General features: G+C 41.6%; 1 protein-coding gene and 1 pseudogene across 1 annotated transcript; one reads left to right on the top strand and one right to left on the bottom strand.

Moving 5' to 3' along the window:
• Positions 1–1,195: 1,195 nt before the first annotated feature.
• Positions 1,196–2,493, bottom strand: LOC114040883 (annotated as a pseudogene).
• Positions 2,494–7,319: 4,826 nt separating this feature from the next.
• LOC114040884 (apoptosis-associated speck-like protein containing a CARD) lies at positions 7,320–13,260 on the top strand. The gene is made up of 3 exons (XM_027859093.1): positions 7,320–7,678; positions 9,651–9,722; positions 12,764–13,260. The coding sequence occupies exons 1-3, from the start codon at positions 7,408–7,410 to the stop codon at positions 13,009–13,011; spliced, it is 591 nt and encodes a 196-aa protein (XP_027714894.1). The 5' UTR covers positions 7,320–7,407; the 3' UTR covers positions 13,012–13,260.
• Positions 13,261–15,064: the final 1,804 nt, after the last annotated feature.

Genomic DNA, 15,064 nt, shown 5'->3' on the forward strand with positions numbered 1-15,064 from the left:
TGCCCTCACAGAGCTTACAATCTAATGAGGAAATGCAATACACAAAAGGAAGCTGAAAAGTCAAGAGGCAGAGGAGAAATAGGTACCCAACCTAGGAGCTTGATGGAGAAGTCAGTCAGAGAAGTCCCAAAATAGTGCACTTATATGAGAAATGAGATGTCTGGGTCCTCCATTTCCTGTTTATTTTCAGGTTCTGGGACATTGTCATTTCAATATGAAAAAAAAAGTGGCAAGTTCAACACAAAACAGAAACCTAAGAAGTGGGAGGGGGAGAGCCAAAGAGAGAAATTGAAAAAGTGGAAAGGATGAGAGAAAATGGAGAAAAGATTTGGTGATAGGAGAAGGGTTGGCCTGTTACTCCTGCTCTCTTCTCTTGGAGGGAATTAATTTTGGGGGGACTTGGGGAGAATTGAAATCCTCTCCAAATGAGGGGCTTCTTTGGAAATTTGAGAGTTGAAGCAATTCTCTCTCCTCAGTTCCCAGACTGGGGAAGGGTGGGTGGGTCCCAAGAAGAGGTGAGGCAAAGAACTGAAGTGGAAAGCCATCCAGCAGTGAGGCACAGACCCTTCCAAAGAAATATGAACATTTAGGAGAGGAACTGAAATTAAGGGGAATAATACTGTCAACATTTCCCCTGAAGCAGGGGAATAGAGAGAAAGGGAAGGAACACCTGGAAGTAAGAATAGGACAAGTTGGGGAGTATCTGGTAGTTAGAATAGAAAGCCTGGCTCCCCCAACAGATTTTTATGGAATCAAACAGAACTTTATGGAATTTTTATGGAAAAGGGAGGAATGCCCCATTTCCTCCCTTTCCCCCAGGCTCCCACTGAGTGAAATCTCTCAACTAGGAATATGACATCTAGTCCCCTCCTCCAATAAGGGAAACCAAAGAATTCTGGACTTCTCATCTTGGTCACCAATTTAGATTAGGGCAACTAGGGCACAAAGCTCCCTAAATTGATCCTATGGGTTGGAGACATCATGCTTCTTGGAGAGAAATTCTGGGAGTGTGGAGTGACAGGGTGTGTAACTGAAGCAACAGGTCATAAAGGAAGAAGAACAGAAGACAGAGAGTTCAGCACACATAAAGAAAAAAAAAGAGGACAGAGGCAGAAAATACAAATTTCAGAGGGAAAGGGTACCAGGGAAAGAATATTAGAAGAGTTGAGAAGACTGAGGTAGCAGGATATTGCCCTTAGGCCTCCTCCTCTGCCTCCTCACTGAAATCCTCCTTTTCAGCAGTGGCATCCTGGTACTCAGAAACAAGATCATTCATATTGCTCTCAACCTCAGTGAACTCCAACTTGTCCATCCCCTCCCCTGTATACCAGTGGAGGAAGACTTTCCAGCAGAGCAAGGCAATGAACTGTTCTGAGATGCACTTAAAGAGTTCCTGGATGGCAGTGCTGGAGTCAATGAAGGTGACAGCCATCTTGAGCCCATAGGGTGCAATATCACAGACAATGGTCTTGACATTGTTGGGGATCCACTCGGTGAAGTAGCTACTATTTTTGTTTTGCACATTGAGCATTTGTTCATCCACCTTCTTCATGGACATTTGCCCAGGGAAAACAGCAATAACAGTGAGGTACCACCTATGACAAGGGTCACACACTTCCATCATGCTTTTGGAATCAAAGACCTTCTGGGTGAGCTCAGGTGAGGTTAGGGCACGGTACTACTGGATCCTGCAGCTAGCAAAGGGGACAAAGCCAGGCATGAAGAAGTGGAGCTGAGGGGGAAAGACCATGTTTATAGCCAATTTGTGAGGTCAGCATTAAGCTGCAAAAGCAGTTGGTGGCACCACTCCTGATAGCAGAGACTAGATGTTTGAGGTCACCATAGGATGGCATGGTCAGCTTGAGGGATCAGAAGCAGATATCATAGAGTTCTTCATTATCAATGCAGTAGATTTCATCTCCATTTTCTGCTAGTGCACAGAGAGTGTGGCATTGTAAGGCTCAACCACAGTATCTGAGACCTCCAATGATTGAACCACACTAAAGGCATTCATGATATGGTCAGGGTACTCCTTTCAAATCTTGTTAATGAGGAAGGTGCCCATCTCTGAGCCTGTGCCTCTACCAAGTGAGAGGTTCAGCTGGAAACCCTGCAGGCGATCACAGCTCTCTGCCTCCTTGCACACCATATCCAAGACTGAATCCACCAACTCTGCTCCCTCCAAATAGTGACCTTTGGTCCAACTATTGCTTGCCCTAGATTAGTCAACAACAAAGTTGTCTAGCCTGAATATCTGGTCAAAAGGTCCAGAGTAAGCAAAGTCCATAGTCCCAAGCTCAAGGTCAACCAAGGGAAAGTATTTACTATCAGTGGCCCCATTGTAGTAGACATAGATCGGTCTAACATCAGGTCACTATTCCCAGGGTGGGTGCCAGTGGAGTCAATGCCACGTTCATCACTAATCACCTCCCAGAACTTTGCACTGATCTGATTGCCACACTGGCTAGCTTGGATAGGTACAATTTCTCTCATGGTTAGAATTTACTTTTGTTTGTCTCAAGTTATGTGCAGGGAGAAGAGAATAATATCTTGTTTTTCCTCTTCACTTAACCTGCTCTGTATCACCAGAAGTTTCTCCCAGAGGTTGGAGCTGCTAATTCAAAATACAGCTGCACAAATGTTCTGAGAGGGAGAAAGAAGGAAGGGGGAGGGGGAAGAGAAAGAAATGAATAGGGGTGAGGGGAGGGACTCAGTTCTCTTATTGAATGGAGGATTGGAGTTCATAGCCCCACCTTTCAATCAGAGGTAGCGTATCAAGGTTCGTGAGCTATTACAGGATGACAAAGTTATCCAAATAATGAGATTATTTTCATCATCACTGTCATCATCATCATCTTATCCCAATAACTACCACTTATATGGATTTAGGGCCCCTCCAACTTGGTGGATTTCTGAAGCCCACATAAGTCACTATACCCTGCCTTGCTTACCAGATAAGTTTGCATATGGAGACAGAAGGGGTAATGTCCAGAGAAATTCAGTGCCACTGTACCCTTGTTGCATATCCTTGCTATATCTGGGCAAAGTAAACCTTTTGTTTACTGTTCAATGATTTGCAAATGCTTTGTTTCATCTCATTATCAAACCTGAACTAAAAGAGTGCGAAGTTAGGCCCACCTCTAATAATGTCCTATAAGCACCTCAAACTCAACATGTCCACAAAGTTCACTATCTTTTCCCTCAACCCCCCACCCTCACTCTTTCTAAATTTCCCTATTGCTATCAAGGACACCATCATACATCCAGTTACTGACATATCAACATTGATTCCCCTCTCTCACTCACCCCACACATTTAACTAGTTGTCAAATCTTATAATTTCTTTCTCTAAAAACATCACTCATATCCATTTCTTTCCTCATATGGCCACCACCAGAGTTTAGCCCCTTACCACCTGTCTCCTGGACCATTGCCATAGTCTCTGAATTGTAATCTTTGCCTCAAGTATCTTCCCACCATCATACGTACAACTGCCAAGGTGATTTTCTTAAATCACGTCTGTCCATTTCATCCACTTCCCCACCTCCATATGTCCCCCCACCACCAGACAACAAACTCCAGTTGCTTATTGTTACCTCCAAGATGATCAGATCTAAATCTTCTGTGTCTTTAGAACAGTCCCTTTCCCATCTTTCTAGTCATTTAACATCTTCTTCCTTTCTATGCATTCTACAGTTCCACCATATTGGCATATTTTTTGTTTCTTACATGTGGTGATCCATCTTATGTGTCCCTCTCTATCTTTGCACTGGCTGTCTGCTCTACCTGGAGTGCTCTCCTAAGACTCCTCTCAAGTGCCACCCTATCATGAGACATCTCCTGGAGTCCATGTTTGCTAGTGCCTTCTCCTCTAAGGTCACCTTCCACCTACTCTGTATTTATTGTCAATGTGTAATCGGAGAAGGGGGTCTGATCCATATACAAACATCATCAATTTGCTAAAATGGCATCATCCGTGTGAAAGACACTAGGGAACTGCTTCCAGGAGGCTGCAGGATTAGAAGGAAGAAAGGAAGGCAGCAAGCATTTATATAGCACCTCCTATGTATAGGACAGGACATCACCAATGACCCAATAGAATTTCCAATTGAACAATCCATAGGTATCTCAAATTCAACATATCCAAAGCAGAAGTCATTATTTTCCCCAAAACTTATTTTGTCCCCCCTCTTCTAAATTTCCCTATTATTGTCAATGGTACTATCATTCAGGTTCTCCACCTCGCTGTCCTTATTGACCTCTCTCTCTCTCTCTCTCTCTCTCTCTCTCTCTCTCTCTCTCTCTCTCTCTCTCTCTCTCTCTCTCTCTCTCTCTCTCTCTCTCTCTCTCTCTCTCTCTCGATTTCTCATAAAGTCACTAACTTCCAACTGCTCCATTCTAATTTTTAAGGAAGTATTTTCTTCAGTAAGCTTTTGGACTTCCTTTTCCATTTGGCCAATTTTGCTTTTTAAGGCATTCTTCTCCTCATTGGCTTTTTGGACCTCTTTTGCCATTTGGGTTAGGTTATTTTTTAAGGTGTTTCTCTCTCTCTATCTCAACACAAGTCCTATGAATTGTCAAAATCTTTCTCTTCAAAATCTCCCACATCCATTCTTTTCTCCCCACTCACATAGCTACCCTCATTTTTCAGGCTCTCATCACCACTTTCTGGACTGTGGCTATAATTTTCTAATGAGCCTCCCCGCCTCCCTCTAGTCCATGCTCCACACAGCTGCTAAGGTGATTTTCCTAGCACAGGCCACGTCATACACCCTCAGGCTCTACTTTCCTCAATGAACTCCACTGGCTCCTTCTTACCTCCAGGATTAAGTAGAAAGTTCTGTGTTTAACATTTAATCCCTTCACTACCTGACTCTTTCCCACCTTTCCAGTTTTCTTGCATTTTATTCCCCTCCACAGTTAAACTGGCCCACTTGCCATTCCTTCTGCAAGACCTCCATCTTCAGTCTTCAGTCTTCAGTCTCCATGCCTTTGCCTTGGTTACTCCCTATACCTGAAACATTTTCCCTCCCAACCTCTGACTCTTAGAATGCCTGGCTTCCTTTAAAATTCTGCTCAAGCGCCATCTCCTTAAGGAGGCCTGTCCTTATCCCCTCCAGCTGCTAATACCATCCTCTTTAAGGTTATTTTCCATCAGTTCTATTTATTTTTGTTGTTCAGTCATTTCAATCACCTTCAAATCTCGGTGTCCCCATTTGGGGTTTTCTTGGCAAAGATACCAGAGTGATTTGCCATTTCCTCCTCAGGCCCATTTTACATATGAGGAAACTGAGGCAAAAAGGGTTAAGTGACTTGCCCAAGGTCACACAGTTAGTAAGTGTCTAAGGCTGTATTTGAACTCAGGAAGATGAGCTTTTGTGACTCTAGGCTTGGTTTTCCATCCACTATGTCATCTAACTGCCCCTCTATTTATTTTATATGTCCTAATATATTTATATATCACATACATGTAATATATAGAATCTATAGAATCTATAAAACTATATATTATAAAATATATTATTTTATTATATTAGATATGTATGTGTGTATGTCCCCATCATTAGAATGTAAGCTTTTTTTTGTTTTGTTTTGTTTTGTTTTGTTTTTTGTTTTTGGTGAGGCAATTGGGGTTAAGTGACTTGCCCAGGGTCTCATGGCTAGTAAGTGTCAAGTGTCTGAGGCTGGATTTGAAGAATGTAAGCTTCTTGAGGGCAGAGACTTTTTTTCCCTTTTCATTGTATTCCCAGCAGTAGGCCCAGACCTTGGGACATAGAAAGTGCTTAATAGATGCTTATTGATTGGTTGGTGTACTACAATTTGTTTAGCCATTCCCCAATCAGTGGGTAGATATCTCCTTCTCTATACTCCTTACCGCTACAAAAAGTATGACTTTTTATACTAAAGTTTCATCTCACACCCAGCAAACTGACAAAGATGACAAAAGATGAGAATAGGAAATGTTGCAGAAAAAGCTGGACACGATAGAAAACTGTTTGTTCCTGAATTGGAACAACCATTCTGGAAAGTAATTCAGAAATGCACTAAGACAAGAGCTAAAATGTCCATACCCTTTGACCCAAAGATCCTACTGTTATGCTTATATGCCAATAAGGTCAATGATAAAAAGAAAGTTTTTCTTTCTCTCTCTCCATATACACACACACACACATACACACATATATATATATACATATACATAGATATACACATAGATACACGTGTGTATATATGTATACACACATACGTACCAAAACATTCATAGTACTACTTTATGGATTCCTTTCTATCAAGAATAAAAAAATTGGTATGATTCAGTTCCTCTAGCAGAATTGAATTAAAGATACAGTTAATATAGAAGGATGGTCTAAAGACTATGATTGTTAGCAATCTCTACCCTTTTATCTTCTTTTGGCCACTGGTCACTGCAGAAGCAAAAGGGGCCCGCACAGAATTGAGGGTCATTTTGTCGTTTTCTAGTTTTCAAGGGTTACCATGGTCAAAGAATCCATCACTGAATGGCCAATCCACTGGTTATGGGCTTTTATATACTTAACTAAATTAATCCTTGAAAGCAGAAATGGTCCATTACCAAGAGCTGCACAGTTCAAATGTGGTATAGTAGAATTATTCTCTGTTGCTGGCAGTGTTGAAGTAGAGTGTTGATAAGATATCTAGGGGGGTTTTGCTCCAATATAGAGTTTGGACTGGAAGACCCTTAAGATATTTTCCATTTGTAAGATTCTATGATGCTCTGGTCTTCATCTCATGATTCTATGTCTTCTGGATCTATGCTTTCTATGTTACGATTCTATCTATGTTCCTTATTGCATGATTCTATAAATGGGGAGTGGGGGTGTCAGCGGGGTATCACCTCTGCTCTCTTGTGTCTCCAAACGCTGTTGTGTCTCTCAGGCCCAGGAGGAGGCTGGGGTTTCTGTTCAATAATCAAGCAGAATGCAACCATTGCAGGTCAGAGGACCTGTAAGTTCCCCTTGGTTCAACCAAAACCATCTCCTATTCTTCTACCTGCATTGCTGATGTTCTAAATGTGAAATCCTTCCTCAATTGAATATAGATGGGCATATTGCCAGAGGAATTGAATCAAATCAATTTACCCTTTTGAAAGAAATGAAACCAGAAATTGGGAACACTGCATGCCTTGGTTAGTGTAATTTGTCCCTCCTCTTAGTTATCTCACCTCCTCTTCCCACTATATGGGAGGAGTTTAGACCAGGGTGGAGAATAAGGTGTCCCCACCCTTGAACCAACTGGACATGTTGTCTTCTACTGATCCAGTCTCTCTGCTCAGAATGCAGATGTCTCTATCCTCAGCCAGCCACCGTCACTCCTAGGAGAAACTGTGAGAAAGGCAGAGATCACGCCGATCATTGAGTTCTAGGAGCCATGGGGCACACCCAGGATCTCATCTTGAAGTCCATGGAGAACTTGACCATCAATGAGCTCAGGAAGTTCAAGCTCAAACTTTTCCCTCATCCACTATGGGATGGTTTTGACTGTATGCCCAGAGGGGCCCAGCTTCCCCTGGATGCCTTGGACTTCACCAACAAAACAGTCAACCTCTACCTGGAGGACTATGGGTTGGAGTCGGCAGAGGTGCTCAGGGAGCTGGGTGAGCTAGAGGAGGCGGTCAGTCTTCAGGAGACTGTGAAGTCTGGTAAGGTCCGTAGACCCAAGCACCCATCTTCTAGACTCTTCTTCCTCCTATTCTCTTCTGTTCCTGTTCTTTCATTCTGTGTCTAACTTCCATGTCCTAGTCCTCAGTCCTGAGTTCTTCCATAGACTTAAGATCTCTCCTGGGATCCAAGTCCCTGCCTTCCAGCTCAAGCTATCGCCTGAGCCCAACCTTCTTGACTCTATATCTTATCCCCTGTTGACTCCCTATCATTTCTCTGCCTCCTAGCTTTTAGTTTAAATTTTATCTACTCTATAAAATTTTGGTGGGCTAGAACCAAGGGAAAAATGTGACAGGACATCCTGGGAAGCATTTGACCACACACACACACACACACACACACACCCTAACATGCATGTTTTCAAATGCACAAACCAGGACACCCAAAAGTTGACTCAGAAATCAACAAACACAAATGCTCACACATACCCATATTCACACAGAACTAGAATGCAACAGACCCACATTTACACATATCTGCAATCTCTCACTTGCCTCAGCCTCTTCATAGAGCCTGAGCTCCATTCTGAACATCATCATTGATAGTACCGTCACTCTCCCCTAAAGGATTCCATCATTTACTGTCTCTGTGCTGAGTCAAACTGTAGGGAGATCAGTCTTTATGGAGAGTCAGGCACATGCTGACACACCTTCTCAAAGAATTATAGGCATGTGTGTGTGAAATTTATGTAAATGTATATAAATATAACACTCCCTTCTAGCTCTCTCTGCCAGTTTGCACCCCCACTGGCAAGTTGAGTACACAGGAGACTGAATACTATTGCCCTCAGAATTCTAGGGGTAACCCTGAAGGTTTATGATTCTACTACTATGGTTCCTGGGCCCCCACTGATGTACCCTCTATTAACAATTAGATAGTCAAACAACTAACTTTTAGGAAATGTATTTATTAAGAAGGTATAGTAAGAACACCAATTATAAAACATTCCCCTAAAATATCTGGGTTGTACTGCCCCACAAATATACAGTCTCCATGGGGAGAATGGGCACAAATGTAAAGTTCAGTAGTAATGAGGAACATGTGAAGGGAACCTAGGGGTAAAGGGGTGACTCACAACTTCTGGTACTGGAAGCCCTCTCTTCCACCATAGTTTTCATATGTTCCACCTCCAATTCTCAGGAGCAGTTCTCTTTAGAATCTGTGGCTAGAACTTCTCTCTGCTACAAAGGGCCATAGTCCCTGAAACCACCTTGCCTCAAGTGACTTTTTCACTTGGCTAAGTGTGCTGTCTCCTATTGATCTCTGTTACAGAAATAGAAAATTCCTCTGACATCAGCCAGTGCCATACCCAGGAGATTCTGCTACTGCTATCACAGCTCTGGCCATTGATGGGACCTCTGGATCTCTCAAAATCACAAGATCACCCCCTGGACAATTCCATTTTAGGATACTCATTCACCTAGGATTAGGAAAGAACAAAAACCTTTACCTTACCTGACTCTTTAGAGGCAGCTCAAAAGCCTGTCTCATTTCTTCTTTTTGGAACCCCCTGCATCCCGGGTCAGGTTACAATTAGAAGACTTTTCATCATCACATAGTACATTAATTTCCATAATGCACAATCAGAAACTGGCTCCTCCAAAGTTTATACATAGTTGGATTAGAAACTGGCAAAAGAAAATCATGCATGCTTTAAGGACTGAATTCTATAGTTAGTCTGTGCCACATCACTCATGCTGACACACACTTTTATATAAATAAAAGGAGGCGTGCATACAGAGAACACCTATTTGTTCCAACCTGCATACTCTTCCCCTCACTACTCCTGTCCTGTGATGTCTAAAATGAAAGAAATCTGATTTCTGTCAGGGAAGGTGGAGCTGGTGGGTAGAATGAGGAAGGTGGGGAAGAAAAAGACAGAGGGGGCTTCCCAGGAAGGAGAGGCTCAGGTCTGGGAGAATTTGAGATGTCAACTCAATACTCTATTTACAGCCTCAGGATGTGTCTCAGATGGAAATGTAGCCCAATCCACTCCAGTACCAGCCCCAACATCCACCCCATCAGGTAAGAACTCAGTCTTTCTCTTTCAGGGGACTCTATTTGCCCCTAGACCCTCGAAGTCTTGTGGAAAGCTGGAATTAAACATGAAAGGGTAAAAATCCAGGATCAGGGAACATTCTCCATGGTGTGGGAACTAGCTAGGTCTTTCAGTCAATTTGTCATTCAGTTCATTGATCAATCAAGAAAATTTCTTTTACTGAGTGTTGAGTGCCCACTAAGTGCTAAGGAAGAAAAAAGGAATTCCAGAGGGAATCATACAAGCAAACAAACAAGCATTTATTAACCTTCTTTGTGCCAGGCACTGTGATAAATGCTAGGAGTATAATTGGCAAAATCAAAACAGTCCCTGCCCTCCAGTAATTCACACTTAAATGGGGTAGATGACATGCACATGTATACATATATGTAAGATATATACAGATCAGGTATAAGACAGTCTTAAAAAAGAAGGCGATTGTATCTACAAAGACCAGAAAAGACTTCCAACAAAAAGTTGTACTTGAGTTGAGTTTTAGAAGAATTCTGGGATTCCAAGAGGCAGAGGTGAGAAAGCAGAACATTCCAGGCATGGGGAATAAGAAGCACAAAATCATGGAGATGGGAGATTTTCTGTCTCTTGCCGTGAGGAACAGCAAGTATACCAGTATGGATAGACCATAGAAATAAGACAAGATGTTAAGAGCTTTAGATGTCAAACAAAAGAGTTTGCATTTTAATAGGTAACTATTGGAATTAATTGAATAAAACATTACATGATGAGAACCGGGCTTTAGGAAAATTACTTTAGTGGCAATGAGGATAGATTAGAGAAGGGAGAGACCTGAGTCAGGAAGACCAAATAATATGCTTTTCAACAGTTCAGGTGAAAGATAACTAGGATCTAAACTAGCATGATGGACATATATGTGGGATGATGGCAAATTCCAGACATGTGTCAACTAATTGGAAATGTGGGGTGAATGAAAGTGAGATGAAGATGACACAAAGATTGCAAACCTGAGTGACCAGAAGGATAGTGGTGTCTTTAACAGATATAGCGCAGTGATCCCACTGGGCCCTTACAGAGGACATGCTCCTGAAAAAACTGTGGGTAAATAGAATCTCAATTCAATACTCTGGGAGTGGAAGACAAAGCCTGGATGTTTATGCCTATGAACCATCTTCATAGAGATAATAATTGAACTCATGGGAGCTGATGAGGTCACAAAGAGAGAAAGTATGGAGAGCAAAGAGGGCCCAGAACAGAGCCTTGGAATACAACCACATTTGGTGGACATGACATGGACATTGATCCAGCAAAGGAGAACGATAGATAGTAGTCAAATAGAAGAAGAACCAAATGAGTAACTAAGAGAGGAATGAGTATCCAAGAGAAGATAGTGATCAACACTGTCCAATATTACAGAGAAGTCTAGAAAAATGAGGACTGAAGTACTTAACAAATGCCTGTGGACTAGACTTGGTGGGACTAGAAGTCACTGTGGGGATGAAGAATAGGTTTAGGTGAAATAAGGAATGGAGAGAGATCAAATGGTAGGAGGTTCTGATTAGACAAAAAATGTTTCAGAGTTTAGGATCATGGAGGCAGAACACTTGTGAATGAGGGCAAAATCAAAGATGTGGCCATCAGGAGGAGTAGGTCATGGGAGCTGAGTACATTGAGGAACTTGGAGGTTAGTGTACCTGAAGAAATATCAGGATGTATATTGAAGGCCTCTAGTAGAAAGTCAAGAGTTGGGGTAGAGAGACATACAGCAACCCATCTACTGAATTTATGAGAAAAAAGGGAGGATGTCTTGGGGGGGGAGATGGTAAATAACAGCTACCAGAATCTGGATTGGCTGATAAATTTAGATAGAATGAACCTCAAAGGATAAGGGGCTACTGAGTGATGACAGTAGAATCAGTCTGTAAATAGCAATAGGGAGAAAGGAGTATTCAGACTCCTCCACCACAACCAATGAGTATTTGGGGGGGAAAAAGGTGGAACTAGTATGAAAAGAATGGTCCTGATGAAGTGGGAGGAACAGGGCTGAAGGGAAAGGAGAAGTCAGGTCTAAATGATTGCTAGAAAGTGGGAGGAACCTGAAAGAGATCCAAAAGTAGATAGGAACTGTGCCCAGAGAATGTTTTACGTGTTTCTTTCCATAATATGATCAAGTTATAAAATACACTGTACTATGATTACTTCTGGGTCCTTACAGAGGACATGCTCCTGAAAAACCTGTGGGTAAATAGAATCTCAATTCCATACCCTGGGAGTGATGGTTCTTTAAAGGAGACATGCAGTGTGGCCTTGCTGTAGCAAAAGTCCCCTTTCATGTATCTTTGGAATTTTCATTGACCAGGTGGTGTTTTGGTTTTTTTTTTGGCGGGGTGTGGGGGGGGATGAGGTTATTAGGGTTAAGTGACTTGCCTAGGGTCACACAGCTAGTGTCAAGTGTCTGAGGCTGGATTTGAACTCTTGACTCTAGGGCTGGTACTCTATCCACTTTGCCACCTAGCTGCCCCAGACCAGGTTTGTTTTAATTGAAGTTCACCTATACTCAGAAACCCTGGAACCAAAGCTTTGCTAGTCCCGAATGCCAAACATTAGGGCATTGGAGTGAAAGGGGGTAAAGGATGAAGAAGGGAAGTAGGTGAGCACAATGGAGTTAATAAAGGAAGATTTCTCACAGGAGGCCTGCCTTTAGAGGAGGTATGAAGAAGGGAAAGGAGATAAGTTAGCCAAGAGGAGTGGAAAATGACTCCACTCAAGGCTCAGAAATTATAATCATAGGTGTTGGTTATTTTTGGTCCTGGGAGGTAGGGTGGGAGGAGTGAGTACAGCCTCAGCCTTGATGTAAAAAAACACAAATACTTAGAAGAGCTCTCCCCACCCAGAACCAAGGAAGGGTAGGTGGAACATACTTGGGCTGCTCCTCCCACATTCCAACTCCCCGTTATATATCATTCTCCTTCCCAGGAGCCATCTACTTGCTGCTTTCTTTATAACTGCTGCCTCCTCCTCCCCTTTAAGCCATCATCTCATCCTTTCTTTACAGTTCCCTCTGTCCTATACCCCCCATGGATACATTTTGGGGACAAGTATTGGACAGACTTCCTCAACTGTGTCATCCAACTGGACCCTGTCCTAGACAAATTGTATGGAAATGTCCTCAGCAAGGAACAATACCAAGAAGTCAGGGCTGAGGACATCAATCTGGACAAAATGAGAAAGCTCTGCAGCTTCATGGCAGACTGGTACCTCAGCCACAAAGACCTGTTCCTTAAAGCCTTGAGGGAGACCTAGCCTATCCTGATGGAAGATCTGAAGTGAGATGGAAGGATGCCTTTTCACCTCTAACCCACAGAACTGTTCTTTGAGGAAAGAAAAGAAAAGAAAGGAAAAGAAGGATTTAATATCTAAATAAAAGCAAGCCAAGGCAGCAGTCAAATGAAAAGGAAGAGAAGGAGGTAGAGAAGGGAAAAAACCTACAGCTATTGCTTCTACTACAATCTCTCAGAACACAGCTCCTGTGCTGGGACGCAGGTGTCTAGTCTTTCAGTGCACCAAAAATTGCTTTTATTTTAAAAATTCAAATAAAAATCTAAAAATTGTGCCTCTTCCATATATCAAAATAGTTTTCTCTTCCCAGGTCAGTTTCTTTGTGTGTGTGTGTGTTTCTTTTTTTTTATTAATTTATTTTGATTTATCAATAATCACTTCCATATGCTTTTGAGTTTAAAATTTTTCTTCCCATTCTTCCCCACCACCCTCCCCAATACGGCACACAATCTGATATAGGCTATACATTTACATTCATATTAAACATATTTTCACATCAGTGATGTTGTAAGTAAAAATTAAAACCAATAGGAGGAACCATCAGAAAGAGGAAACAAAAATCAACAGAAGAGAAAAAAAAATAGCAGTTCATCTTCCATAGTTCTTTCTTTGAATATGGATAGCATTTTCCATCACAAGGCATCTAGAGATGTCTTAGATCCTTTTGTTGCCAGGAAGGGTTAAGTTTATCAATATTAGTCATCACATAACGTGGTTGTTATTGTGTACAACGTTCTCTTGGTTCTGCTCACTTCACTCAGCATCAGACCATACAAGTCTTTCAAGGTTTTTCTGAAGTCAGCCTGTTCATCATTTCTTATAGCACAATAGTATTCCATCACATTCATATACCACAACTTGCTCAGTCATTCCCCAAATGATGGGCATCCTCTCAATTTCCAATTCTTTGCCACCGCAAAAGAGCTGCTATGAACATTTTTGTACATGTGGTTCCTTTTCCCGTTTGTGTGATCTCTTTGGGATATAGCCCTAGAAGTGCTATTGCTGGGTCAAAGAGTGTGCACATTTTTATAGGCCTTTGGGCATAGTTCCAAATTGCTCTCCAAAATGGTTGGATCATTTCACAACTCCAACAACAATGCATTAGTGTTCCAATTTTCCCACATATTCTCCAACATTTATCATTTTCCTGTTTGGTCATATTGGCCATTGTGATAAGCGTGATGTGGTATCAGGTCAATTTCTTAACACTTATCCTCCCCACTTTTCCATTCCCCAACTCAGCCTGGTCCCCTGACTTCATGACTCCCTTTCCAGGTTAAGAACTATTACCCCTACTTACCATTCCACCTGTTTTCTTTTCCTATGATTTATTGTTTGACCCATTCATCCTTTAGGATTAGATTATTTAGTTTCCAATAAATTTTTAGTCTCTCTTTCCATGGCCCTTTATTACATATAATTTTTATTGCATCATGATCTGAAAAGGATGCATTTAATATTTCTGCCTTTCTGCATTGGATTGTGAGGCTTTTATGCCTTAGTACATGGTCAATTTTTGTGTACGTGCCATGTACTGCTGGGATAAAAAGTATATTCTTTTCTATCCCCATCCAATTTTCTCCAGAGGTCTACCATATTTAACTTTTCTAAAATTCTATTCACCTCCTTAACTTCTTTCTTGTTTATTTTGTGGTTAGATTTATCTAGTTCAGAGAAGGGGAGGTTGAAGTCTCCTACTAGTATAGTTTTGCTGTCTATTTATTTCTGTAACTCCCTGAACTTCTCCTCTAATAATTTGGATGCAATACCACTTGGTGCATATATGTTTACTAATGATATTACTTCATTGTTTATGGTGTCTTCTAGCAGGATGTAGTTTCCTTCCTTATCTCTTTTAATAAGATCTATTTTTGCTTTTATTTTGTCTGAAATCAGGATTGCTACCCCTGCTTTTTTTTTTACTTCATCTGAAGCATAATACTTTCTACTCCAGCCTTTTACCTTTACTCAATGTGTGTCCCTGTTTCAAATGTGTTTCCTGTAAACAACATAT

Source organism: Vombatus ursinus, unplaced genomic scaffold, assembly GCF_900497805.2.
Source record: "Vombatus ursinus unplaced genomic scaffold, bare-nosed wombat genome assembly UNPS02014158.1, whole genome shotgun sequence".
Classification (NCBI taxonomy): domain Eukaryota; kingdom Metazoa; phylum Chordata; class Mammalia; order Diprotodontia; family Vombatidae; genus Vombatus; species Vombatus ursinus.